Source organism: Lactuca saligna, chromosome 5 (assembly GCF_052625555.1).
Source record: "Lactuca saligna cultivar CGN05327 chromosome 5, ASM5262555v1, whole genome shotgun sequence".
Classification (NCBI taxonomy): Eukaryota; Viridiplantae; Streptophyta; class Magnoliopsida; order Asterales; family Asteraceae; genus Lactuca; species Lactuca saligna.
This window is the reverse complement of record NC_136421.1, coordinates 252,629,821-252,657,340: the sequence shown is the minus strand read 5'-3', so window position 1 is coordinate 252,657,340 and position 27,520 is coordinate 252,629,821. Positions and strand designations below refer to the sequence as shown.

Sequence of the window (27,520 nt, the reverse complement as noted above, 5' to 3'; positions counted from 1 at the left end):
TGGCAACAATCCAAATAACTTTCATCATATTTGACATGACTTTAATTTGAAACAATTGTGTTTGGAATATCGACTATATATACAGTTTTGACAACCCACAATAAGAGAAGCATATAAAGTAAAGTAGAAGTAGGACAGGACATTGTATGACAAGATTGCACAATATGTCCAAAACCATTACCCAACACTATTTTGTCGCCACATCATAACTGCCCTCTTGTCGGTCAGCATTACAATTATCGCGAAACTGTTATTTTCGTAGTAACATCTCAAACACTAACTTACAACGTTGTAATAATACTTGGTGTGTGTGTGTGTGTGTTGCCCTTATATTAAAATAGGTTGTTTCTCATGCATTTTATTTTACTCCATGACCTAAGGCCTACTACTCTACGCAATTCTTATCTCCCCAAAAGAAGCCTAAATTTGAATATGAATCCCATAGATGAAGAAAAGAACTGGCTGACTCTTTACGTGGGACAAAAACTTCAAGATTCTTGTTCGAGATCAAAACCAATTTCAGTGAGGAGATGCCACTTCTGCAAGAGGAAGTTCTACAGCCCACAAGCACTTGGGGGTCATCAAAATGCTCACAAAAGGGAGAGAGATGCAGCAAGAAGATACCACTCACTTAACATGGAGACTACTAAGTTCCCAATTCATCGAACACTTGGTGTGCATTCCCACTCGCTTCCAAATACACCAACCACAAATGAAAGGGGGCAAATAATGGTAACAGTGGGTGAGTATGGAGCTACATGGGTGAATGGTGAAGAGGGTTTAATGTGGCCTGGGAGTTTTTACTTGGATTCACAAATGGCGGCTTCTCAATCTCAGCCTTCGGATCAACTCTCACTTGATTTAACCCTCAAGTTGTGATTTTGGTAATCTACTTTGTGTATGTATAAACTTTATTGATTAGGTTTATTTAAATTGTGTATGTGCTTCTTGTGATGATTTTGTTGTGAGTGTGTGTATGGGTTCTTTAAGTTTATATATATAGGTAATGCACAACTTAAATGAAAAAAAGGAAGTGGATATATCATATATCATATACCATATACATAATACATCAACAGATTTATGATAATCACTTACTTGTCCAGAAAGCATAGATATTTATATATTATGATTATCACACACAGCAATTGATTTTATAAAAGTTGAGATTACTGAAAATAAATAAAGTAAAGCTTACAGTTAACAGGGCATCAGGCGGGGATTTTAAGGTTTTGGGTGTTGTGGAAGACAATGGGAAGCCTTTGACTGATGATGTTTGGATTGTTGTATGAGGCAGAATCAGAAGGATATTCTTTCTGTGCACTTTATTGGTTATCTTAAAACTAAATTCAATAAAAAAAATCATAAACTTGAACTTTGCCATGCTTTTGCTAAAGGGAATCTTATTTTAGGTGGTGGAGTGGGAGTGAAGGAGGTTTTATCATTTATGTCTCTGACTCTCTGTTTTATGAATTTTGTCTTCCAGCTTAAGAGAGTTATTGCATCTACTAATGGTTTTGATTATAAAACTTTGTTTTGATTATGAATCTAAATTTATTGTATTAAGTTTAGATTTGATTTTGGGATTTTGGTTGAAATTGTTTGATTTAGGGTTCTTCAGAAGGGAAATGAAAAAGACAAGGGAAAAATAGTCAACTTGACAATTTTAACAGCTAGGCTATGAAATTTGACGATCCAAGGACAGGCACCAAAATTTTTAATTTACTTAAACATTTACAAGGTGATTATTATATTGCTGACTTTGCATTTATTTAGAAATCAGCAAATATGTGATGCTTTCTTTGCATTTGAAATTATTAAGATTCTCTTAAAAAGAAAACATTGAGCATTAAGTTTGAGAGAGTGAAAGAAGGCTTACAGAAGCAAGAGCTTTAAATGAAGTTTCCCTCCAGCAAATCTCCCGAATGATGAGTGGCTTTGAATTCTGATTAAAAGTGCAAAAGACGCGAGTATCCCTCAATCTCATCAGGGCACCATCCACTCTAAGCTGCAACAACAGACACACATATACATGAATATTATTATTAAAAATAAATAAATAACTTGATTATTTGTTTTAGCCAATTAACCGACACATTAATTAAACCAAACTACTTAGACAGAAAAATCATAAAGAAAGTGGGGTATTCTAGCGGTGAATTTATATGCAAACAAATATTTATATATAATAATTTTAATATTTGTTGAAATGGATGGCTGAGTTACAACTTACACATAAGCAATAACGTGATGTAACGTAATTAGCGTACTTTTAAAAAAACAAATCCTGCTGTTCTCAAAATTCAAACATTAATTTTTATACTTATTTCATTTAATTAAAAATCAAAATTCTACAAAACTAATATGAGAGGTAGGGTTGATAGGAGATAAGGGTGGAATTTGGAAATGAATGTAGGGAATGGGTTTTTCATAATTAATAAAGGGTATATTTGGGAGAATTTTAGAAAAGCTCCATAGGCTCATTGAAACGCTAGTCTAAGTAACTTTTTAAAAAGACGTATTAGCTACTTTTAAGCTTGCCAAAAATGAAAACCTAAATAAGCTAGTTGTGGTGTGCCTAACTAATAGAAAAGGATCAAAGAGAGTACTCCTTTTACTCCCTTAGATGGGTGTATAGCAACTTAAATAATCAATTAATCATGATTATAAAATATACAATCAATCATGACATTAAAAGAATATATACTCAATTGTTAGATAAAAAATCAATGAAACGGGGGAACCTAGTATTGCCAGGTAGGCTAGTAATAACAATAGGGTACATTCGCACATCTAGTTTTTCTTCAAAAATAATAACAAAACTAATCAAGCACTAATTGTAGTTAAAAGTTATAATTTATAAATGAACACAAACTTATAACTCCAATGCATTTCCATGTGAATTTATCTCTCACATGGTACTAGAGTTCTTGTTTTTTTTTATCTGGTCCTCAACTTTTATATATTTTCCTGCTTCTCTTGTACACAATGTTTTCAATTGCTCATGTGATAATGGCATTATTCCAATATGTTAGTGACTAAATAACTACAAATTAAGAAGAAGAAGAAGAAGAAGATAACCTTCTGAATTTCCAGTATGCAGCTGCAGGGACTTCAACAGGGGGTAGGGCTTCCTTCTTCCAGCCAATTAAAGCATCAAAAGCATTGAAATGGATTTTAGTGCCACTGCTCATGTGCTTCAGAACCAAACAACTGTCCCCAAACATCATCTCTGGCAACTGGGTTGTCTCTAGCTTTTCTTCCCACCTGCAAAAGGTTTTGGAAAACAGGATCCATAAACTTATCAGGGATTTTTGGAAGAAAATGTGCCATGGTAACTCTTACAAATGTGTGCACACAAAGGAAAAAACATGATGTGAAGGATAAATTAGGATCTATTTTCTAGTTCTTAAAGATATATTTTCATAATACAGTGTTCTTCATAACTTGCAAGAGGTTACAGACAAATTATTTTATTGCAAATATACCAATTCAAAATTACAATTCATGTGTCAACTTAATATCTATAACGTGTTAGTCACCCTACTTAAAATTAGAAAGATATGTAGACGCAAATCTAGGTTTTCATTTATTTCCTTTTACGAGTTTTTTTTGGGGGGAGGATGGAGGGGAGAGGGGGCTCAAATCTCAGGAGGTGAGAATTGAACTAGAAAACCTTTTGCACATTTTCTTTCACTCTCTCAAACTTAATGCTCAATGTTTTCTTTTTAAGAGAATCTTAATATGATGAGAAATAGAAATCAATAGATAATGAAACTAAAGAGAAACAGGAAGAATCAGAGAAGTAGAAGATGATATCATTAAATCTAATGAAATGAATTACAAACTATATTGAATGAAGCAAGAACCTCAAACAATCCCAGGGAATCTCCCTCTCTCACTAGCTAAATGCTAAGAGCCAAGAAAATTGAGCAATACTCATCGACATCCCCAAAATGAAATTACTCTTCTCTCTCTCTCTCTCTCTCTCTCTCTCTCTCTCTCTCTCTCTCTCTCTCTCCCTCCCTTCCTTCTGCCCCTTCTAGAATTCCCATGTAATATTCCTAGTTTATTTATATCAAGGCCCAACCATTTTGAATCTGTATCATAATAATTTAAAATGCAAAGAAAGCATCACATATTTGCTGATTTCTAAATAAATGCAAAGTCAGGATTAAAAATTTATAATATATCACCTTGTAAATGTTTAAGTAAATTAAAAATTTTGGTCCCTGTCCTTGGATCGTCAAATTTAACAGCCTAGCTGTTAAAATTGTCAAATTGACTATTTTTCCCTTGTCTTTTTCATTTCCCTTCTAAAGAACCCTAAATCAAACAATTTCAACCAAAATCCCAAAATCAAATCTAAACTTAATACAAAATAAATTTTGATTCATAATCAAAACCCACTTTTATAAATCTTTATCTCTGGAATCAAACATTATAAACCCTTAGTAGATGCAATAACTCTCTTAAGCTGGAAGACAAAATTCATAAAACAGAGAGTCAGAGACTTAAATGAATAAACCTCCTTCACTCCCACTCCACTACCTCAAATAAGATTCCCTTTAGCAAAAGCATGGCAAAGTTCAAGTTTATGATTTTTTTTTATTGAATTTAGTTTTAAGATAACCAATAAAGTGCACAGAAAGAATATCCTTCTGATTCTGCCTCATACAACAATCCAAACATCATCAGTCAAAGGCTTAAAATCCCTGATACCCTGTAACTTTAAGCTTTAGTTCATTTATTTTCAGTAATCTCAACTTTTATAAAATCAATTGCTGTGTGATAATCATAATATATATATATATATATATATATATATATATATATGCTTTCTGGACAAGTAAGTGATTATAATAAATCTGTGGATGTATGTTATGATATATCCACTACCTTCTTCATTTAAATTCATCATTACCTATATACAAACTTAAAGAACACTCTCACACACTCACAACAAAATCATCACAAGAAGCACATATACAATTTAAATAAACCTAATCAACAAAGTTTATACATACATAAAGTAGATTACCGAAATCACAACTTGAGGGTTAAATCAAGTGAGAGTTGATCCGACGACTGAGAAGCCACCATTTGTGAATCCAAATAAAAGCTTTCACTCCACATTAAACCCACTCCTTCTTCATCATTCGCCCATGTAGCTCCAGACACACTCATTGTCATTTTCCCTTCATTTGTGGTTGGTGTATTTGGAAGCGAGTGGGAATGCGCGCCAAGTGTTCGATGAATCGGGAACTTAGTCTCCATGTTAAGTGAGTGGTATCTTCTTGCTGCTTCTCTCTCCCTTTTGTGAGCATTTTGATGACCCCCAAGTGCTTGTGGGCTGTAGAACTTCCTCTTGCAGAAATGGCATATCCTCACTGAGATTGATTTTGATCTTGAACAAGAATCTTGAAGCTTTTGGCCCACGTTAAGATTCAGCCAATTCTTTTCTTCATCCATGGGATTCATCTTGGATAGGATATTCGAATTTAGGCTTCTTTTTTTGGAAGATAAGATGTGTGTGAAGTAGTAGGCCTTAGATTATGGGGTAAATAAAATACATGAGAAACAACCTATTTTAATAGGGGCAAGACCCCCCCCTCCCTCGCAGAAACACACACACACACACCAAGTATTATTATAACATTGTAACTTTGGGTTTGAGATGTGACATTTTCGTGTCATCATCCTATTAAGTTGCTTGCTACTGAATAACAGTTACACCATTATTGTAATTATGTCAACTTACCGATAGAAACACACTAATGTATTGGTAAAGTGGTTGAAAGGATAATGATATTTGTTTATATAAAGTGTTTTTTTTTATAGAACGAGTAAAAACCATTTGAATGAGATTTTTTACTCTGTGACGACAAAATTGTTCTAGGTAATAGTTTTAGACATATTGTGCAGTCTTGTCATACAATGGCATGTCCTACTCCTACTTTACTTTATATGCTTATTTTTTTTGTGGGTTGCCAAAATTGTATATAGTTGATATTCCACACACAGATGTTTCCAGTTAAATTAATGCCAAATATAATGAAAATTATTTGGATTGTTGCCATTATTATTTTCTTAAGGATAATGACTTAAAAGGGTAATATATTTTTCGATTTGTAAATATTTGGTCACCGAGTTATTTTTTTCGTCCACATTTACCCTTCAACTTATTAAATTGTACATATTAAGTCATTATGACCGGGTATTCCAGGTTAACATAAACTTTAGTGAGTTTCCCCTCAATGTACCCCATATGATAAACATACAAGCATGCATAACAACCTACAACCTCTCGGTTGGAATGCCCAGGCCCAATCAGTCCTCAGACCGAAATGCCAACATGTAAAGGGTCCAATCAACCATCGGGCAGGAATACCCAGGGTTTGTTAGCCTACCACCTCATCCCAACCGCTCTTTCCAAGCCTCCGTGCCTTCATATGATTTCGGATTTTAACGATCTTTATATCAATGCATTTGTAGTTTAGTCTACTACAACTTTCGTTTAAATTACTCCCGTTAAAGTTAATATAATTTTACTTACGATCTATATATCTATACGTTTTTTTATGAACACATGTATGGATTTATATATATATATATATATATATATATATATATATATATAAAATCTTAAGTAAAAATATATTACATTTTAACGAGAGTAATCTTAACGAAAGTTGGAGTAGACTCAAAAAACGAACACGTGGATATAAAGATTGATAAAATCTGATATCATATGAAGAAGTTACGACGTTCAGAACACAAGACGTACGCCAAACCACAAGACCTATGCAACCAAGTAGTCGAGATCGCGATTGACATAAGCATCAACAATCCCAAACACCTCATCAACGATTGTCTCACGTAAGATGTCGTGAGAAAAAACTAAAGAAATCATTCATAAGTACTGAATGAGTATAAAAATAAAAGAGTTATTTTGAAACCAAAAAATACTAATAGACTAAATGTATACAAAATGAGAAATATGTTACCATATTAATTTATTTTTCCCGGTTAATCTGGAGTAATTGGGTATAAGGACTGAATGTATATAGTTTAACAACTTGAAGGGTTAGATATATAAAAAAAACTCAGTGACCAAATGTGTACAAATCGAAAAATATATCAACCTTTTAAGTCTTTATCCTTATTTTTTACTTGTACTATTATTGTCTTGTTACTCGAGCTCATTTATACCGATGGGATGGTCTTTTAAAATAATATTGATGATTCTAAAAATACATATATGGAACCCACCATGTCCATCTATTATTGGGATCTCTAGATCTTAGAGTATCATTTGATGGACCGGTGTGTGGTAATGATAAGTGTTTGTTATTATAAGGCATATTATATAGTTTGTCCACTATCATTTGTTTGCAATAATGTTAAGTGTATCCGGCCATAAATTGTTTTGAGATTGATATGTGGGGTTTATGAATAGATTTTTTACAGTATTATACATAACAATTTGTTTAAAAGGTTATGACTAGATATAGTAAAATTCCATTATACTATATATTAGTCAACTTGGAAAAAGCATATCTCAACCCAAAGGGGATGTTTCTTTTATTAGTGGTGTGTTCTTTATTAAAAATGGGAACGTTTTAACCTTTTTGTTCTCTTGTAAAAGACTAATAGTACCCATATAAAAGTAAAAGTCTTAACTTGTGTGAGGGATTAGTTTTCTTGTTGTGAATATACCATTGTTCTTACAAAAGCGTTTCTTTCAATAACTTTTTTGTAAGGTTGACGCTGGATGTGGATCCATCCAGCACATACAAAGATAGATTTAGGTGTGTGAAAAACTCTCAATGGTTTAACTTGTTGATTTTCCAAAACCACTAAATTATATATATATATATATATATATATATATATATATATATATATATATATATATATATTTCTTGAAGTTTTTAGAATAGTTTCAGTATGTTAGCTATATTTTTAAATAAATTAAAGAGGTATAATGGTCATTTTAACATAAGGACAAATCCAAAATTCTCCTTTCTTCCCCCAACCACCACCACCACCACCAAAAAAAAAAAAATCTCATTTTAACTTTGTGGTGCAATTTTTTTAGAAAACCAGAAACTATAGGGACTAATTTTGCAGTTTTCTTTAATATAAGAGAGTCATATGATTATCACATAGCATTTAATTTTATAAAAGTTGAGATTACTGAAAATAAATAAAGTAAAGCTTACAGTTAAGAGGGTATCAGGAAGGGATTTTGAGGTTTTGTGTGGTGTGAAAGACAATGGGAAGCCTTTGACTGATGATATTTGGATCGTTGTATGAGGCAGAATCAGAAGGATATTCTTTCTGTGCAGTTTATTGATTATTTTAAAATGAAATTCAATAAAAAAAATCATAAACTTAAACTTTGCCATGCTTTTGCTAAAGGGAATCTTATTTGAGGTAGTGGAGTGGGAGTGAAGGAGGTTTATTCATTTAAGTCTCTGACTCTCTGTTTTATGAATTTTGTCTTCCAGCTTAAGAGAATTATTGCATCTACTAAGGGTTTATAATGTTTGATTCCAGAGATAAAGATTTATAAAAGTGGGTTTTGATTATGAATCAAAATTTATTTTGTATCAAGTTTAGATTTGATTTTGGGATTTTGGTTGAAATTGTTTGATTTAGGGTTCTTCAGAGGGGAGATGAAAAAGACAAGGGAAAAATAGTCAATTTGACAATTTTAACAGCTAGGCTGTTAAATTTGACGATCCAAGGACAGGGACCAAAATTTTTAATTTACTTAAACATTTACAAGGTGATATATTATAAATTTTTAATGCTGACTTTGCATTTATTTAGAAATCAGCAAATATGTGATGCTTTCTTTGCATTTTAAATTATTAAGATTCTCTTAAAAAAAAAAAAAAAAAAAAAAAAAAAAAAAAAAAAAAAACATTGAGCATTAGGTTTGAGAGAGTGAAAGAAGGCTTACAGAAGCAAGAGCCTTAAATGAAGTTTCCCTCCAGCAAATATCTCGAATGATGAGTGGCTTTGAATTCTGATTAAAAGTGCAAAAGACGCGAGTATCCCTCGATCTCATCAGGGCACCATCCATTCTAAGCTGCAACAACAGATACACATACACATAAATGAATATTATTATCATAAAAAAATAAAAAAAACTTGATTATTTGTATTAGACAATTAACCGACACATCAATTAAACCAAACTACCTAGACAGAAAAATCACAAAGAAAGTCAGTTCTAGCGATGAATTTATATGCAAACAAGGATTTATGTATAATAATTTTTTATATTTGTTCAAATGGATGTCTGAGTTACACATTAGCAATAACATGATATAACATAATTAGCATACTTTTAAAAAAACTAATCCTGATGTTTACAAAATTCAAACATTAATTTTTATACGTATTTCATTTAATTACAAATCAATTCTACAAAATTAATATGAGAGGTAGGGTTGATAGGAGAGAAGGGTGGAATTGGGAAATGAATGTAGGGAATGGGTTTTCCATAATTAATAAAGGGTATATTTGGGAGAATTCACAAAAAGCTCCATAAGCTCATTCAAACGATAGTCTAAGTAGCTTTTTAAAAAGACTTATAAATTACTTTAAAGCTTGTCAAACATGAAAACCTAAATAAGTTAGCTTATAAACTAGTTTTGGTGTGCCAAACATAGCCTAACTAATAGAAAAGGATCAAAGAGAGTACTCCTTTTACTCCCTTAGATGGGTGTATAGCAACTTAAATAATCAATTAATCATGATCATAAAATATGCAATCAATCATGACATTAAAAAGAATATATACTCAATTGTTAAATAAAAAATCAATGAAAAGGGGAACCTAGTATTGCCAGGTAGGCTAGCAATGACAATAGGGTACATTGGCACGTCTAGTTTTTCTTCAAAAACAATAACAAAACTAATCAAGCAATAATTGTAGTTAAAAGTTATAAATGAACACAAACTTATAATTCCAATGCATTTCCATGTGAATTTATCTCTCACATGGTACTAGAGTTCTAGTTTTTTTTATCTGGTCCTCAAATTTTATATTTCATCCTGCTTCTCTTGTACATCATGTTTTCGATTGCTTTATGTGATTATGGCATTATTCCAATATGTTAGTGACTAAATAACTACAAATTAAGATAAGAAGAAGATAACCTTCTGAATTTCCAGTGTGCAGCTGCAGGGACTTCAACAGGGGGTAGGGATTCCTTCTTCCAGCCAAGTAAAGCATCAAAAGCATTGAAGTGGATTTTGGTGCCACTGCTTATGTGCTTAAGAACCAAACAACTGTCCCCAAACATCATCTCTGGTAAGTGGGTTGTCTCTAGCTTTTCTTCCCACCTGCAAAACATTTTGGAAAACAGTATCCATAACTTATCATGGATTTTTGGAAGAAAAATGTGCCATGGTAACTCTTAGAAACGTAAGTTGTGAAAACAATTGTAACAAAAAAGATAATAAAAAAAAAAACATGCTGTGGACAATAAAATAGGATCTATTTTCTAGTTCATAAAGATATACTTTCGTAATATGGTGTTCTTCATAAGTTGCAAGAGGCTACAGACAAATTATTTAATTGCAAATATACCAATTCAGAATTACAATTCATGTGCCGACTTAATATCTATAACTTGTTAGTCGCCCTAATTAAAATTAAATAGATATGTAGATGCCAATCTAGGTTTTCATTTACTTCCTTTTACGATTTTTTTTTGGGGGGGAATGAAGGAGGGGAGAGGGGAATGGTATTGGGGATTACAATTTCTTCTGAGTCAAATCTCAGGAGATGAGAATTGAACGGTAGCTAGACCCGATCTCCCGGAATCCTCTACGTCCGTCCGGTAGAAGCTCTGCTCCGGCGGCTTTTACGTCGTTCTCGTCCGCTTCCCACTCTATCTTTGTATGCGAGTCGGAGTCGTAGCCTCGTAGGTGGTGGTGTTGCTGAAAAATTGAGATTTGGACTCAACAACCACGAGCCAACTGTAGCATCTAGGTTTGAACGATACCTTCTTCCGATTTTACTATTTTAGTTATTGTCATGTACGAGTACGAGTGATCAAACTAATTTTCATATGACTCTCTTATATTAAAGAAAACTGCAAAATTAGTCCCTATAGTTTCTGTTTTTCTATTAAAAAAAAATTGCACCACAAGTTTAAAATGAGGTTTTTTTTTTTTTTTTGGAGAATTTTGGAGAATTTTGGATTTTGACCTTATGTTAAAATGACCATTATACCTCTTTAGTTTATTTAAAAATATAGGTAACATCATGAAACTATTCTAAAAACTTCAAGAAAATTATATAAAAAATATAATTTAATGGTTTTGAAAAATAAACTATAATTTAATCAACAAGTTAAACCATTGAAAGCTTTTCACATCCCTAAATCTATCTTTGTATGTGTTGGATGGATCCATCTAGCATCAACCTTACAAAAAAGTTATTAAAAGAAACGTTTTTGTAAGCACAATGGTATATTCAGAACAAGAAAAATAATCCCTCACACAAGTTAAGACTTTTGTTTTTATACGGGTACTATTAGTCTTTTACGAGAGAACAATGTTTAATACAGAACTAGGTATAAGATTCATGTATTATATGAGTTTTCTTTTTAAAATATGAAAATTCTCTAAACATTTGAAAATGTTTAAATTTATAAGAAAAATAGGAAAAATATTGAATTATTAAAATTAATATGTTTTTTTCTCTTTGAAATTTAAACAAATAATTTAGATAAATAAATAAAAGAAACTAATAAAGTTTTCATTTAAAAATGTTGAAATTAGTATGAAAATCAATTATTGAAATTGATATGCATTTATTATTATATTTATTACAATTAGTATATTTAAATATTATATGGAATTGATTAAAATGAAAAAAAAATAATAATAATAAAGTTTTCATTTAAAAATGTTGAAATTAGTATGAAAGTCAATTATTGAAATTGATATGCATTTATTATTATATTTATTACAATTAGTATATTTAAATATTATATGGAATTGAAAAAAAAAAAAAAAAAAAAAAAAAAACCCACAAAATGTCATGTGGAAAAAATTTAATTGAAAATAATCACAAAATCAATGAGATGTGACATGTCAAAAAGATTTTCATTTATTAGAGTAGATACACCACTGATAAAAGAAACATCGCCTATGAGTTGAGTATGTTTTTTCCAAGCGGACTAATATATATATATATATATATATATATATATATATATATATATATATATATATATATATATATATATATATATAGGGAATGGATCAAATGAGAACACCTAAAAGGTTGAGAACGCGAGAACAAGTATATTCGTTTGTGATTCCATGTATTCATTTGTGGAGAAATGATAAATTTTTACGCACAATCAACATGAATATGCTTTTTCTCTTCAATTGAAATTAAATGCGTAAAAATTTATCATTTCTCCACAAATGAATACATGGAATCGCAAATGAATATATTTTGTTCTCGCGTTCTCAACCTTTTTGGTGTTCTCATTTGATCCTACTCCTATATATATATATATATATATATATATATATATATATATATATATATATATATATATATATATATATATATATATATATATATAGAGAGAGAGAGAGAGAGAGAGAAAGAGAGAAAGAGCTAGGTTCAGGTATTTAAAGTAATTATTGTGTTATCGTATGCATAAATGTGGGCCAATCAAAACTAAATAAATAATTAAATAATTAAATAAATCAATGAGGGTAATTTAGTAATTTGGTAAATCAATTCTATAAATAGTCCCTTTGTTTTAGGGGATCCATTTCTTATTAACCCTATTAAAATCCACCTCCAGATCACACCGGCGAACTAAATCCACCTCTTTCTTCCTCACACTAACAATTGGTTCTTTCTCCTTCCCCCTGCGCCGTAGGTCGCCTTCCTACTTGTCTCCATAACTAATTAATCGTCCTCCTCGCCACTGCACAATGGGTTACGAGAACGATCTGTAAGTTCTAGTGCTCTCTAATCTAGGGTTAGGTTATGCATACGACCTTAATCGTGTTCTTTTTGTTCTTAAATTTTCAGCTATCGCGATGAAGATGGCGAGCCGTTGATGGATTACGACGACGAATTTCAATCTGATCACGGTGATGATAACAACAATCAACATCAAAACCTCCTTGATCACAATCTTGATGATGAATTGGAAGATAATGATTGGCAGAGTCATAGGCAGGAACGGTCTCGCTGGTTCACAACAAATCTGATTCGAAGTCGAAGTCGCGTAAAAGGTTAATCAAGAAGAGCACGGCGGAGGAGACCTTGCCGAATTTCGCGATTTGATGATGACGTGGAGGATGAAATGGCGAGTTTTGTCAGGGATGATCTAGATAGTGGCAGTAGGAAGAGGAAGAAGTTTTTCAGTGGTGGTAGGAGTAGTAGAAAGAAGAGGGAGAAGAAGTTGAGTGCTTCCAAGTTCTCGGATAGAGGAGGGAGATCAAATGAGAAAGGTGAGTCGAAATTTAAGGTAAATAGTAAGGGTGGGGGGATGATGCAGAAGTTAAAGAGATGTGGGATACAATTATTGGTGGCGATTCAGAGGTAGCGATTCAGAGGTACATTTTAGTTGAAAATTCGTTGAGTTTTGTGTGTCTTCGGATTCCGTGGGAATAATTTGTTACGAGCACTGTCAAGTACATTGTTCTAACTAATCTAACAACATTGGTTTCATCCCAATATTAATCTCTCTTGATTGTGCAACTTAAACATTTGTTTTTCTATGGCTTTTGGGTGCCATGAACCGCCCTGCCGCCTCTAATAATGGGAGGAACTTTGTTGTGTTTGACACTGTAATTTTTCTGATAGCCTTTGCTTGACTGGTGCAGGATGACAAATAGGGCCCAAAAATGCTAAATGATGATAATTTCATAGATGAATGTGGTGATACTAGAAACAAAGCATTTTCAATCCTCGTAGGCTTAAGTTACAATTGGTAATTTCTTGAAAACCATAGTGAAATTTTGCATCTCTTCCAATTACTTTTTTAAGGTCATCTATTTTTACTGGTATCAAGTAAGACTACTTGGAATTTTCACTAAACTTTAATTTTAAGTTGGATTATTAGTTTGATATTTCTTTTTTTATTATAAAAAAAGGATACGGAGGTTGGAACGGGTAAAGGAGATAAGCAAAAGCAGGGACTGCAAGTTTTCGTATATTAGATAAGGAGAATAAATGTGTTATAACAAAATGGTATTCATGTAGAACGTAATTTCCGTCTGGTATTATTCTCACAAAATGGCATTCTCATAAGAATGGTTTGAATCAATCGATTACGGGCCATTGAAGAATATCAATAGCATTTGTTCACGAATTGTATGGAATCACGAATTCCAATTCTGTTGGATTGGAATCATAAATTATAATTTTGTTGGAATCTAAACTACAATCTAGTTTTGTTTTCACAGAAGTTGATGCTTGAAGAAACGGACCACAAAATTGAAAGTGGTTCTAATCAACATTATTCTTTTAGAATGTATTGATGTCGTTGTTAGATTTAGATGTTTTTCTTTCCCGTTTTGAAAGTTTTTTTTAGTTTTATTCTTTTATAATAAATGAAATTCCTAACAATTGTTACCCGTTGTATTCTATAAGAAATAATGTATTTTTTGTTTTTATTTTTCAATTGATTGTTCAAGAATTTGTTATTCTACAAGAAGTTTTTTTTTTCTTTCCCGTTTTGAAAGTTTTTTTAGTTTTATTCTTTAACAATTGTTATCTATCGTATTTTATAAGAAATAATGTATTTTTTTGTTTTTATTCTTCAGTTGATTGTTCAAGAATTTATTATTCTACAAGAAGTTTTTAAAGTCATAATCAAGAAATACGTTCAAGAATATTTTTATTATGTATGGTTCAAAAATATTTTTATTTTTGAATATACTCATAAACACATTTTATCAGAATGTCCGAATTAAAAGAATTATAATTCGTAAAATCGAATTTTTAAAATTAATAGAATCTATGATCCCTTAAAATATGCAATTTTCATTTATTAAATAGATATTAATTGACTAAAATACCCTTGTAATTATATTAGATGATATTTTTCATTTATATTTAATTCAATAATATATATTAATCACTTTCTTAAAATAAGTAAAATTGATTGGCCCACATTTATGCATACAATAACACAATAATTATTTTGAATAGAATAACCTATATATATATATATATATATATATATATATATATATATATATATATATATATATATATATATATATATATATATATAGGTTTAAATGTTGATTGACATCTATTGTGCGGACGTATGGACAATATTATTCTGTGAGAATAACAAAGAAAATATGTTGTTTGATAATATGAATATGTTCAATCTTATATAATTATTGTAATTATTACATATTTTCACTAATTAAATCGTTTATAAGGTTATTATAGATTTTTTTTAATTATTCTTATTCTGTCAAAATGTTATCAGGATGTTTATTGAGTCGTATTCTATAAGAATGAAAATAAATGAAAAACGATGCATAAGAACAAAAATTAATTACAATTAGTAAGAATCCATTAGAATAACAATAGTTATGTGAGATTGAACGTATTTACATTACTAAACAACATATTCTCTTAGTAATTCCCATAAAATAGCATTATCCACACGTCCGCACAATAATTGTCCATCTACATTATAAACTAGCCCGGGCTAGGTTATAATATAGATGTACAATTATTGTACGAACGTGTGGATAATGCTATATATATATATATATATATATATATATATATATATATATATATATATATATATATATATATATATATATATATATATATACTAGTAGCGTACCCGCACGATACGGCAACGGAGATTTGTTTCATTCCGGCGATTAGTTTCCAAACGAAAGTTAGTGTCATTTCGGCAGTCGTCAAATTGTTTCATTTCGATTTATTTCATTCTGGCAATTTGTTCCTTTCGACGATCAGCTGTCTCTAAACGGGCAACAAATAATAATTTTTATCTACTACTCTTTATCGGGCAGCGGACATACATCAAGAAGTCGGGTTCTCACCAACCGGATCTAAAACAAGGCGCAAACAACCAACGGTAAACATAAGTACTTTTTTTTATATATATTTATCTTAGGAGATCAATCAACATTTAGTAAAGAACCTTTAGGCAATAAGCATTCTTATGCAAGTTTTCTTATGTTTTTTTTATATAGTTGAGGGTCTCATGTTTTTGTATTTGGAGAAAATCCAAGTTTCATTTGAAGATTACTTTTTCTACTTACTTTTTTTGTTTAGTTTAGTTTTGAAATTTTTTTGTTTTGTTGATTAATTTTAGTTTTGAAATTTTTTTGTTTTGTTGATTAATTTCTTATATCTCAGGACCTGTCTTATCCGATCGAAGCATCTACTCTTTTTCATTAAAATCAATTTCAAAACGTAGAAGAGAAGAAGATTTATTTCATATTTTAACATTTTGGTTTTTCATATCTAAAAGATATTATGTATGAAAAAAAAAAGAGTTTTGAAATAAGAAATAAGTGGGTTTAGATATTTATTTTAAAAGATTGTTCAATATAGAATAATTTAATAAATTGTTGTAACTCAATATAAAAATAAGAATGTGTAAATAAAAAGATGTCAAGATAAAACATGATCTCTTTTCGAAAACTTTCAGATGATAAAGAACATTAAATAAAATCAATGCAAATTAAGGCTAGAAAAATACTACAAACATGACGATTAGAATTCATGTGTTCTTTTCCTAGATTTTAATCAAAACAACTTATAAATACCAATTTATATGCACTGATTTTACATGTATTTGTAATATTCCTTACTATTTAGCCTTCTACATGATTCAAGAAGCTTTTTTAGATTACAAATTTTAGCCTAAAAAAAAAAAAGGAAAACATGAAAAATCAAAAGCCAAAAAGATAGAAATCAAATGCACATCAAGCAAAAAATGCATAGGTGTTCAACTCTGGATCTGCAAATATGAAATTCGAAAATACAAGAAAGCAGCGACTACCAAATAATCAAGCTTTAAAATTTACAACAATTTGTAAGACTGTGGGTTCTTATTTTGAATAAAACGAATGCTTAAAAAAGAGAGTTTATAAATATGGGGACAAAAGGGAACACCCAAAATTAGGATCCGAGTGATGTTTTAAGTATTAAGAATTTGTTTTTCTTATATTGGTTTGCAGCCATTGATTAATGTTATGTTTGTTGGAGTTTTGTTCTTCTCCGTTGGATGAGAAAGATATTAGAGACTAGATTGTGATCTGTGTGATGAGTTGTGATTGGGTGAGAGTTTTGTCTTCCTATTTGTTTTCAACGCCTCAGCAAAAGTCATCGCCAACTCATGCATAGATGGCTAGTACCAAGTGTTCAATAATTTGTACCTCTTAATTAAGACTTGTAACATTGATATGTTGTACATCAAGATAAGTTGTCTTTAAGACATTGATATATATATATATATATATATATATATATATATATATATATATATATATAGTATAATGGAATTTTACTATATCTAGTCATAACCTTTTAAACAAATTGTTATGTATAATACTGTAAAAAAATCTATTCATAAACCCCACATATCAATCTCAAAACAATTTATGGCCGGATACACTTAACATTATTGCAAACAAATGATAGTGGACAAACCATATAATATGCCTTATAATAACAAACACTTATCATTACCACACACCGGTCCATCAAATGATACTCTAAGATCTAGAGATCCCAATAATAGATGGACATGGTGGGTTCCATATATGTATTTTTAGAATCATCAATATTATTTTAAAAGACCATCCCATCGGTATAAATGAGCTCGAGTAACAAGACAATAATAGTACAAGTAAAAAATAAGGATAAAGACTTAAAAGGTTGATATATTTTTCGATTTGTACACATTTGGTCACTAAGTTTTTTTTTATATATCTAACCCTTCAAGTTGTTAAACTATATACATTCAGTCCTTATACCCAATTACTCCAGATTAACCGGGAAAAATAAATTAATATGGTAACATATTTCTCATTTTGTATACATTTAGTCTATTAGTATTTTTTGGTTTCAAAATAACTCTTTTATTTTTATACTCATTCAGTACTTATGAATGATTTCTTTAGTTTTTTCTCACGACATCTTACGTGAGACAATCGTTGATGAGGTGTTTGGGATTGTTGATGCTTATGTCAATCGCGATCTCGACTACTTGGTTGCATAGGTCTTGTGGTTTGGCGTACGTCTTGTGTTCTGAACGTCGTAACTTCTTCATATGATATCAGATTTTATCAATCTTTATATCCACGTGTTCGTTTTTTGAGTCTACTCCAACTTTCGTTAAGATTACTCCCGTTAAAATGTAATATATTTTTACTTAAGATTTTATATATATATATATATATATATATATATATATATATATATATATATATATATATAAATCCATACATGTGTTCATAAAAAAACGTATAGATATATAGATCGTAAGTAAAAATATATTAACTTTAACGGGAGTAATTTAAACGAAAGTTGTAGTAGACTAAACTACAAATGCATTGATATAAAGATCGTTAAAATCCGAAATCATATGAAGGCACGGAGGCTTGGAAAGAGCGGTTGGGATGAGGTGGTAGGCTAACAAACCCTGGGTATTCCTGCCCGATGGTTGATTGGACCCTTTACATGTTGGCATTTCGGTCTGAGGACTGATTGGGCCTGGGCATTCCAACCGAGAGGTTGTAGGTTGTTATGCATGCTTGTATGTTTATCATATGGGGTACATTGAGGGGAAACTCACTAAAGTTTATGTTAACCTGGAATACCCGGTCATAATGACTTAATATGTACAATTTAATAAGTTGAAGGGTAAATGTGGACGAAAAAAATAACTCGGTGACCAAATATTTACAAATCGAAAAATATATTACCCTTTTAAGTCATTATCCTTAAGAAAATAATAATGGCAACAATCCAAATAATTTTCATTATATTTGGCATTAATTTAACTGGAAACATCTGTGTGTGGAATATCAACTATATACAATTTTGGCAACCCACAAAAAAAAATAAGCATATAAAGTAAAGTAGGAGTAGGACATGCCATTGTATGACAAGACTGCACAATATGTCTAAAACTATTACCTAGAACAATTTTGTCCTCACAGAGTAAAAAATCTCATTCAAATGGTTTTTACTCGTTCTATAAAAAAAAACACTTTATATAAACAAATATCATTATCCTTTCAACCACTTTACCAATACATTAGTGTGTTTCTATCGGTAAGTTGACATAATTACAATAATGGTGTAACTGTTATTCAGTAGCAAGCAACTTAATAGGATGATGACACGAAAATGTCACATCTCAAACCCAAAGTTACAATGTTATAATAATACTTGGTGTGTGTGTGTGTGTTTCTACGAGGGAGGGGGGGGTCTTGCCCCTATTAAAATAGGTTGTTTCTCATGTATTTTATTTACCCCATAATCTAAGGCCTACTACTTCACACACATCTTATCTTCCAAAAAAAGAAGCCTAAATTCGAATATCCTATCCAAGATGAATCCCATGGATGAAGAAAAGAATTGGCTGAATCTTAACGTGGGCCAAAAGCTTCAAGATTCTTGTTCAAGATCAAAATCAATCTCAGTGAGGATATGCCATTTCTGCAAGAGGAAGTTCTACAGCCCACAAGCACTTGGGGGTCATCAAAATGCTCACAAAAGGGAGAGAGAAGCAGCAAGAAGATACCACTCACTTAACATGGAGACTAAGTTCCCGATTCATCGAACACTTGGCGCGCATTCCCACTCGCTTCCAAATACACCAACCACAAATGAAGGGAAAATGACAATGAGTGTGTCTGGAGCTACATGGGCGAATGATGAAGAAGGAGTGGGTTTAATGTGGAGTGAAAGCTTTTATTTGGATTCACAAATGGTGGCTTCTCAGTCGTCGGATCAACTCTCACTTGATTTAACCCTCAAGTTGTGATTTCGGTAATCTACTTTATGTATGTATAAACTTTGTTGATTAGGTTTATTTAAATTGTATATGTGCTTCTTGTGATGATTTTGTTGTGAGTGTGTGAGAGTGTTCTTTAAGTTTTATATAGGTAATGATGAATTTAAATGAAGAAGGTAGTGGATATATCATAACATACATCCACAGATTTATTATAATCACTTACTTGTCCAGAAAGCATATATATATATATATATATATATATATATATATATATATATATATATATATATATATTATGATTATCACACAGCAATTGATTTTATAAAAGTTGAGATTACTGAAAATAAATGAACTAAAGCTTAAAGTTACAGGGTATCAGGGATTTTAAGCCTTTGACTGATGATGTTTGGATTGTTGTATGAGGCAGAATCAGAAGGATATTCTTTCTGTGCACTTTATTGGTTATCTTAAAACTAAATTCAATAAAAAAAAATCATAAACTTGAACTTTGCCATGCTTTTGCTAAAGGGAATCTTATTTGAGGTAGTGGAGTGGGAGTGAAGGAGGTTTATTCATTTAAGTCTCTGACTCTCTGTTTTATGAATTTTGTCTTCCAGCTTAAGAGAGTTATTGCATCTACTAAGGGTTTATAATGTTTGATTCCAGAGATAAAGATTTATAAAAGTGGGTTTTGATTATGAATCAAAATTTATTTTGTATTAAGTTTAGATTTGATTTTGGGATTTTGGTTGAAATTGTTTGATTTAGGGTTCTTCAGAAGGGAAATGAAAAAGACAAGGGAAAAATAGTCAATTTGACAATTTTAACAGCTAGGCTGTTAAATTTGACGATCCAAGGACAGGGACCAAAATTTTTAATTTACTTAAACATTTACAAGGTGATATATTATAAATTTTTAATCCTGACTTTGCATTTATTTAGAAATCAGCAAATATGTGATGCTTTCTTTGCATTTTAAATTATTATGATACAGATTCAAAATGGTTGGGCCTTGATATAAATAAACTAGGAATATTACATGGGAATTCTAGAAGGGGCAGAAGGAAGGGAGGGAGAGAGAGAGAGAGAGAGAGAGAGAGAGAGAGAGAGAGAGAGAGAAGAGTAATTTCATTTTGGGGATGTCAATGAGTATTGCTCAATTTTCTTGGCTCTTAGCATTTAGCTAGTGAGAGAGGGAGATTCCCTGGGATTGTTTGAGGTTCTTGCTTCATTCAATATAGTTTGTAATTCATTTCATTAGATTTAATGATATCATCTTCTACTTCTCTGATTCTTCCTGTTTCTCTTTAGTTTCATTATCTATTGATTTCTATTTCTCATCATATTAAGATTCTCTTAAAAAGAAAACATTGAGCATTAAGTTTGAGAGAGTGAAAGAAGGCTTACAGAAGCAAGAGCTTTAAATGAAGTTTCCCTCCAGCAAATCTCCCGAATGATGAGTGGCTTTGAATTCTGATTAAAAGTGCAAAAGACGCGAGTATCCCTCAATCTCATCAGGGCACCATCCACTCTAAGCTGCAACAACAGACACACATACATGAATATAAAAAAAAATTAAAGATATTAAATTATTATTGTTCAAAGAGAAGTCAACTCACCCAGAAACGTAAGAGAAGAAACCAACAACTAGGCATCACTCTCTACAAAAAGCAAGAAAAATGAAAACCTAAATGAAAGTTAAAAAGGATTAGCTGAATAAAAATTTAAGATTTTTTATTTACCACTTTCCCAGTTAAAAACGAAACCACACATGGTACTAGAGTTCTAGTCTTTAATGTGGTTCTCAAAATTAATCATGATCATAAAATATGCAAAAAATCTTGACGTTAAAAAGACTATATATACTCAATTGTTAAATAAAACATCTATGGACATAGAGAAAATGGGGAACCTAGTATTGCTAGGTAGGCTAGCAATAACAATAGGGTACATTGGTATGTTTAGTTTTTCTTCAAAAACTAATCAAGCACTAACTGTAATTATACTCTATAAATGAACACAAACTTATAATTCCAATGTATTTTCATGTAAATTTATCCTGAATGCTCACACATGGTACTAGAGTTCTTGTTTTTTTATCTGCTCCTCAACTTTTATATAGTGTCCTGCTTCTCTTGTACACAATGTTTTCAGTTGCTTCATGTGATAATAGCATTATTCCAATATGTAACTGACTAAATAATTACAAATTAAGAAGAAGACCGAAGATGGAGCGTATAACCTTCTGAATTTCAAGGGACTTCAACAGGGGGTAGGGATTCCTTCTTCCAGCCAAGTAAAGCATCAAAAGCATTGAAGTGGATTTTGGTGCTTAAGAACCAAACAACTGTCCCCAAACATCATCTCTGGCAACTGGGTTGTCTCTAGATTTTCTTCCCACCTGCAAAAGGTTTTGGAAAACAGTATCCATAACTTATCAGGAATGAAGATATAATTTCATAATATAGTGTTCTTCAAAACTTGCAAGAGGCTACAGACAATTTATTCTATTGCAAATATATCAATTCAAAATTACTTAATATCTATACCTTATGTCACCCTGTTTAAAATTAAATAGATATGTAGAAGCAAATCTAGGTTTTCGTTTATTTCCTTTTTCCATTTTTTTGGGGGGAGGGGGATGGTATTGGGGATTACATCTTCTTCTTAGTCAAAATCATATCATGCTAATTATCAAGAATCTCTTCTGTTAAACATGACAGCCAGATGCCAAACCGTGAATCCAAATTATTGGATAACTACCCAAGTTTTGTATACCAAACCAGATTTATATTTCGATTTGTCCAAATCTCCGGAAAATAGCTAGTCAATCCAGGTTCATAACATTTCGATTTGTCCAAAGTCAATCATAATTCAGAAAATAGCTCCTTGCTACCTCATGTAAGATCATAACAGCAGTACTAGATCACTCTCCCAATTCCTAAGAATTCCAGGCTTTACTAAACAGATTATACCAAGAGCCTCTGGAACATCGCCGAAGAAATTACATATTATAACGACAATTTAATACGCAGAATTCAACCTTTATCCAATGTGCTTTAAACAAAAAAATCGATTGTTTAACAACTTTAACACCAATCCGATGTAAATACCTAAGTCAATTAGCTTATTGGACAATAATTGAAGTAAGAGAGAGAGAGAGAGAGAGAGAGAGAGAGAGAGAGAGAGTACGGTTGTAGGTTGAGGGAGGTGAGGATTGAACGGTTGCTAGACTCGATCTCCCAGCCATGAATGCGGAGTCCTCTACGTCCGTCCGGCAGCTTTTACCTCTTTCTCGTCCGCTTCCCACTGCATCGTTGTATGTGGTGTTTGCAGAAAATTTGAGATTTGCACTCAACCCACGCCAACGATAGCATCTAGGTTTGAATTCAGATTTTACTATTTTAGTTAATGTATAGTTAATGTGTATAGTTAATGTAAGGGTAAATAGGATAAAAGTCATTAAATTGATATTAAAATTTTAATATTGATATTGTATTTTTTTTCTTAATTTTTTTTTCTTTTTCAATTTGTTAAAATTATGATGTGTAATGATTTGATATGTGGATATGCCAAAATTAAATTTATTATACAAAAAACATTAATTTTTTATTTTTCTAAATTTTGATACTAAGTTTTAATAATTCTTTTTTAAGTTTTTGACATTTTTTTTTTCTAAATCAAACATCATTTATTTCAATTTTGTTTAATATTGACTATTTTTTATTTAAAACCATATAAATAATTTTTCTTACATATGAAACCGAATAATACATTTTTTTTATTTAAAAACCATATTTTGTATTAATACAAGATTTATTTTTACATTTAAACCATAATGTTATGTACAGGTATATTAGTTATATTATAACCGTATTTTACATTAATATGAGTTTAAAGGTGTGGAGTGCACGTTCAAACATACTAATTTGATCTCGGGATCACAAGGTAGGTCACTTTAATTACCAATGGATCTAGCATAATGAGATTATTCTAAAACTTCAAGAAATTTATATAAAAAGTATAATCTAGTGCTTTTGAAAAATAAACTACAATTTAATTAACAAGTTAAAGTTAAATCATTCGGCCTTATTTGCATAAAAAAATAAGTTTAATTGGGCCTTTAACCGATTATAATCATGTTTTAGGGCCAATCACCAATCCCTAACAATGGATATACAATGTGTTTGAGTTAGAATTGAATGCGTAAAAGTTAAAACAATTATATCTAACCTAATAAATGAAGATTTTTTTGTCACATCTGACACTCTTATTCAATTTATCAAATGTTATTTTTTTTATATTTTGAATTAATTTTTTCCAAATATCATTTTATGATTTTTATTATTTTATTAAATTTAATATAATATTTTAATGTAATAATTATAATAAATAATATCAATTTCATTAATAGACTTACCTTTTAATTTCAAATTTTTTTGTTTGTTTATTTAAACTATTTGTTTAAATTTTAAAGATAAAAAAATATTTTAATTGTAACAATTTATTATTTTTCTTATTCTCTCATAAATTTAAAATTCTCAAATATTTAAACTTTTTTATCTAACTTTTCTTTAAATTAACCCATATAATAGATAGATAATAACAATTACACAATATAAAAATAAAGGTTTATAGATTTTCATATTCATTTTTATTGAAAAAATATTAAAATTAGAATGAAAGCTACAACCTTATATTCAATATGAATTCGTTTTAATAAGAAAAAAAAAATGAGACAAATCAACGAATCAAAACTCTCTGGTTTGATACAACATTCGCTTGATCAAAGTAAAAAGAAGCTAACATAAAAAAAAACTCAAAAGTATCCATTAAATCAACAAAACTTTATCTTGGATCTTCACATATGTAACAAGAATTAACACCAAAACTCTTCTGATATGCAAATTCTCCCAAATATTTAACAGAAAATTTCATCTTCAAACCAGTTAGGCTGCAAACTAAAGATGAATTTTATATCCATCAAGAAATTTAGCCTCCCAAACACTTGTGATTCTGATTCCATTTATTGTTTTATTCTTCCAAATAAGAATCTGGAATTTCTAAAGGGCATGCCAACGCTGCGACACACTTGAACTGTTTCCACAAAAACAAAAAATAATCATATCAAATATCTTTATGCAATACATCTAATATTATATAATATTATATAAACATTTAATTACCTTATGCTGTGTATATTTCTCTCTTACTGCTCGAGAAGATGATGCTCTTCTACCCAACTGTAAGCCATGAATGGCAATAACACAATCCTTTAATTCAGATGGTTTATATCCAGAATAACATTGCAGTTTCAATCCCTGAAACAAAAAAAAAAAGATTGCATCTTAAACTTTTCAAAAACATAAATAGATTAACTAAATCCCAATAATTCATAATTTTCTCACCCATGGATGCTTTTCTGGTTCAAGTGTAAATCTTGCAACAAAAATGGCGGATGCTGCCACCATTGATGGCAAGAATCTTAAACAACTGTAATCTAGCAAGCTTAGCTCCACGAGAAACCAACTCAAAAACTCAAATGAAGAAGATGATGGCTGCATTTCTCCTTGGGCAGCTCTAATGAGAATTCTGTAAACCCAAATATGTGAAAGTTAATATAAAAACAGTTATAATCATAGAAGCATTACTGATTACAGATACATACCTGAGAAAAGTTTTTGGTATTGGATTGCTAGGATCCGAATTCAAAAACTGGAGCAAGGTTTCTTCCATTTGAACCACCTACAAGTTTCAAAGAGAGAATACTTACAGCCTTTGTTGTTGTAGATAAGATGAATTAAAAGGGAGAAAATGAGGCCACATAGCTAAAAGAAGTAACCTCTTCTTTAGTATAAGTATTGTCGGTTATATAACAATAATCTTCAGCTTGTGGAGGACTAATCTCTTCAAATTTTCTAATAGAAGAGAAAGTAAGCAAAATCGATTATGGGGAAAGTGATGATTAAACAAGGAATTTAAAAGGGGTTCGTGAGCATACGAGGCTACAAGCATGCAAGATACACCAAGAAGCTGGAGTTTGTTTCTGCTTAATGAATGTGAAGATAGGAATCTGTCGATGTAGGAGACTGTTAGGAACAAGGTATCGGATGCAAGTTTATACTCCTCTGTTACCTCAACCAACCAATCCACTAACACCTCTCGCATTCCTATGGTGATATCCGATTGAACTTTTTCCATATAATCTGCCAACGGCCTTCTCTTTTCCTCGACCTAAACCACGAACAGGTAGATAACGAGTCATGTATATTGCATAAATTTAAATCCATAATAAAAAAAAAAACCCCAAAATTAACAAACGAAAAATTGGGGAAAGTACCTCTAATGAGTGAAGATGCTGATATATAAGAGATGCTAACGAAAACTTCTTGGTGTTAATCGATCTGGAAGAGACAGAAACCACAGTATTCACACACTGAACTGATCTCGGGTTGTGTTTGTTATCCGAGCTATGGATGGAAATGGAAGTTAGGTTTTCCGAATTGGTTAGGTCACCCAAAACCACTCGTCTCTTTGTAGATGGAAGTGGTTTAACAGGGTGGTGATTGGCACCGGTGACGATGGGGAAGGGTCGCTTCCTGGAATCATGGTGGATGACGTTAATGGAGTTTTGTTTGGTGTCGTCCATTGTATTGTAGGGTTTGGGGAACTGGGAAGGAGAGGCTGGATGCCGCTGCCGCCCGCCATATGTATAGAGTTCAAAAATGGTGGATTGCCGCGCGGTGTGTGAACTTTTAATATTTGGTTTACCCGGTTTGACAGTTTTCTTTTTGACTTGCTATAAATATTCGTTTGTTCTTTAAATTAAAAAAATTTGATTTCATATATATGTGTATTGCGTTTTTAGTTTTTTTCTATTTCTTAAACCACAAATGATGGTATATTAAATTTAGGGTAAATATTCAGAGTAAATAAAAACCGCACCGCAATAAAAATTAATTGTATAAACCATAACCATAATAAAATCCGAATGTGAGGTTTTCTGCTTTTCAAAAACCGCAAAAAAAAAAAACATCGCACTGCATATATTATATATAATTTTTATTAATTATTAAAAATAAGACAAGTTTCATTGATGAAAAAATGATAAATGTCTAAAAAACAAAAATGTTGGTTTTTTCTTACGTTTAACTTTGAAAAATGGTGAAATTTGACAATTTAAAGAGATTTATTGTTATTTACAAGTAATATATTTAATTTTTTAAAATTGTTTAAACTCTAAACCGCGATTAAAAAACACACAAAATAAATGCACCAAATACATCCAGTTAATAACCGGAAGAAACAAAAACAAAACAAACAAACAAAACCACACCACAAAAATAATTGCATCAAGCGGTTTTGAAAACGGATTAAACATATTTGCGGTTAGTGGTGAGGTTTTGGCCAATAACCGCACCGAACTGCATCGCGCTCACCCCTACAAAATAACATAAAAGACATTAAGTTTATAATTAGAATTC

At 30.9% G+C, this 27,520-nt stretch overlaps 5 protein-coding genes and 1 long non-coding RNA gene across 11 annotated transcripts; 2 read left to right on the top strand and 4 right to left on the bottom strand.

The window, feature by feature from the left end:
* Nucleotides 1-3,687, bottom strand: LOC145046523 (TIP41-like protein). The gene is made up of 5 exons (XM_078994808.1): nucleotides 3,677-3,687; nucleotides 3,082-3,267; nucleotides 2,784-2,802; nucleotides 1,880-2,008; nucleotides 1-1,316 (listed from the first exon to the last, which is right to left on the bottom strand). Exons 1-5 carry the CDS (start codon nucleotides 3,685-3,687, stop codon nucleotides 1,212-1,214), a joined length of 450 nt encoding a protein of 149 aa, XP_078850934.1. The 3' UTR covers nucleotides 1-1,211.
* On the top strand, nucleotides 433-879 carry LOC145046524 (zinc finger protein 7-like). Its single transcript, XM_078994809.1, has one exon. The coding sequence runs from the start codon at nucleotides 433-435 to the stop codon at nucleotides 877-879; it is 447 nt and encodes a 148-aa protein (XP_078850935.1).
* On the bottom strand, nucleotides 3,129-23,421 carry LOC145047366 (TIP41-like protein). Of its 5 annotated transcripts, none has more exons than XM_078995622.1 (8): nucleotides 23,229-23,421; nucleotides 22,279-22,437; nucleotides 21,656-21,697; nucleotides 21,444-21,572; nucleotides 15,879-16,110; nucleotides 10,177-10,362; nucleotides 8,972-9,100; nucleotides 3,129-3,267 (listed from the first exon to the last, which is right to left on the bottom strand). In XM_078995622.1, exons 5-7 carry the CDS (start codon nucleotides 15,944-15,946, stop codon nucleotides 9,079-9,081), a joined length of 276 nt encoding a protein of 91 aa, XP_078851748.1. In that variant the 5' UTR covers nucleotides 15,947-16,110; nucleotides 21,444-21,572; nucleotides 21,656-21,697; nucleotides 22,279-22,437; nucleotides 23,229-23,421; the 3' UTR covers nucleotides 3,129-3,267; nucleotides 8,972-9,078. The 5 variants fall into 5 exon arrangements, with proteins under 5 accessions (XP_078851748.1, XP_078851750.1, XP_078851747.1 ...); XM_078995624.1 differs by lacking the exon at nucleotides 3,129-3,267 and adding an exon at nucleotides 4,855-5,547 and having other exon boundaries at nucleotides 21,656-21,723; XM_078995621.1 differs by lacking the exon at nucleotides 3,129-3,267 and adding an exon at nucleotides 4,855-5,547.
* On the bottom strand, nucleotides 5,047-5,481 carry LOC145046522 (uncharacterized). Its single transcript, XM_078994807.1, has one exon. The coding sequence runs from the start codon at nucleotides 5,479-5,481 to the stop codon at nucleotides 5,047-5,049; it is 435 nt and encodes a 144-aa protein (XP_078850933.1).
* On the top strand, nucleotides 10,219-14,444 carry LOC145047368 (uncharacterized). 2 transcript variants are annotated; one of them, XR_013682192.1, is made up of 5 exons: nucleotides 10,219-10,330; nucleotides 12,933-13,007; nucleotides 13,088-13,617; nucleotides 13,888-13,994; nucleotides 14,158-14,444. It is a non-coding gene; the product is annotated as an uncharacterized LOC145047368 (long non-coding RNA). The 2 variants fall into 2 exon arrangements; XR_013682193.1 differs by lacking the exon at nucleotides 10,219-10,330 and adding an exon at nucleotides 10,786-11,014.
* A 1,423-nt stretch (nucleotides 23,422-24,844) lies between the features above and the next one.
* LOC145047365 (cyclin-A3-2-like) lies at nucleotides 24,845-26,757 on the bottom strand. Its single transcript, XM_078995619.1, has 7 exons — nucleotides 26,377-26,757; nucleotides 26,038-26,270; nucleotides 25,879-25,954; nucleotides 25,705-25,781; nucleotides 25,445-25,628; nucleotides 25,223-25,357; nucleotides 24,845-25,133 (listed from the first exon to the last, which is right to left on the bottom strand). The coding sequence occupies exons 1-7, from the start codon at nucleotides 26,683-26,685 to the stop codon at nucleotides 25,071-25,073; spliced, it is 1,077 nt and encodes a 358-aa protein (XP_078851745.1). The 5' UTR covers nucleotides 26,686-26,757; the 3' UTR covers nucleotides 24,845-25,070.
* Nucleotides 26,758-27,520: the final 763 nt, after the last annotated feature.

Excerpts from the sequence above, each read along its gene's own strand:
- LOC145047366 (XM_078995620.1), bottom strand. The coding sequence starts at position 22,350 with ATGCTTTTGATGCTTTACTTGGCTGGAAGAAGGAATCCCTACCCCCTG. Across the intron at positions 21,698-22,278 it reads AGTCCCTTGAAATTCAGAAG|AGAGTGATGCCTAGTTGTTG; the intron begins GTTATACGCTCC and ends TGCTTTTTGTAG. Across the intron at positions 16,111-21,443 it reads CATTTAAAGCTCTTGCTTCT|ATCCGGTTGGTGAGAACCCG; the intron begins GTAAGCCTTCTT and ends GCCTTGTTTTAG.
- LOC145046523 (XM_078994808.1), bottom strand. Across the intron at positions 1,317-1,879 it reads CATTTAAAGCTCTTGCTTCT|AAAGAATATCCTTCTGATTC; the intron begins GTAAGCCTTCTT and ends TAAAGTGCACAG.
- LOC145046524 (XM_078994809.1), top strand. The coding sequence starts at position 433 with ATGAATCCCATAGATGAAGAAAAGAACTGGCTGACTCTTTACGTGGGA.
- LOC145047365 (XM_078995619.1), bottom strand. The coding sequence starts at position 26,685 with ATGGACGACACCAAACAAAACTCCATTAACGTCATCCACCATGATTCC. Across the intron at positions 25,955-26,037 it reads TCTTGCATGCTTGTAGCCTC|AAAATTTGAAGAGATTAGTC; the intron begins GTATGCTCACGA and ends CTCTTCTATTAG. Across the intron at positions 25,629-25,704 it reads ATACCAAAAACTTTTCTCAG|AATTCTCATTAGAGCTGCCC; the intron begins GTATGTATCTGT and ends TTGGGTTTACAG.
- LOC145046522 (XM_078994807.1), bottom strand. The coding sequence starts at position 5,481 with ATGAATCCCATGGATGAAGAAAAGAATTGGCTGAATCTTAACGTGGGC.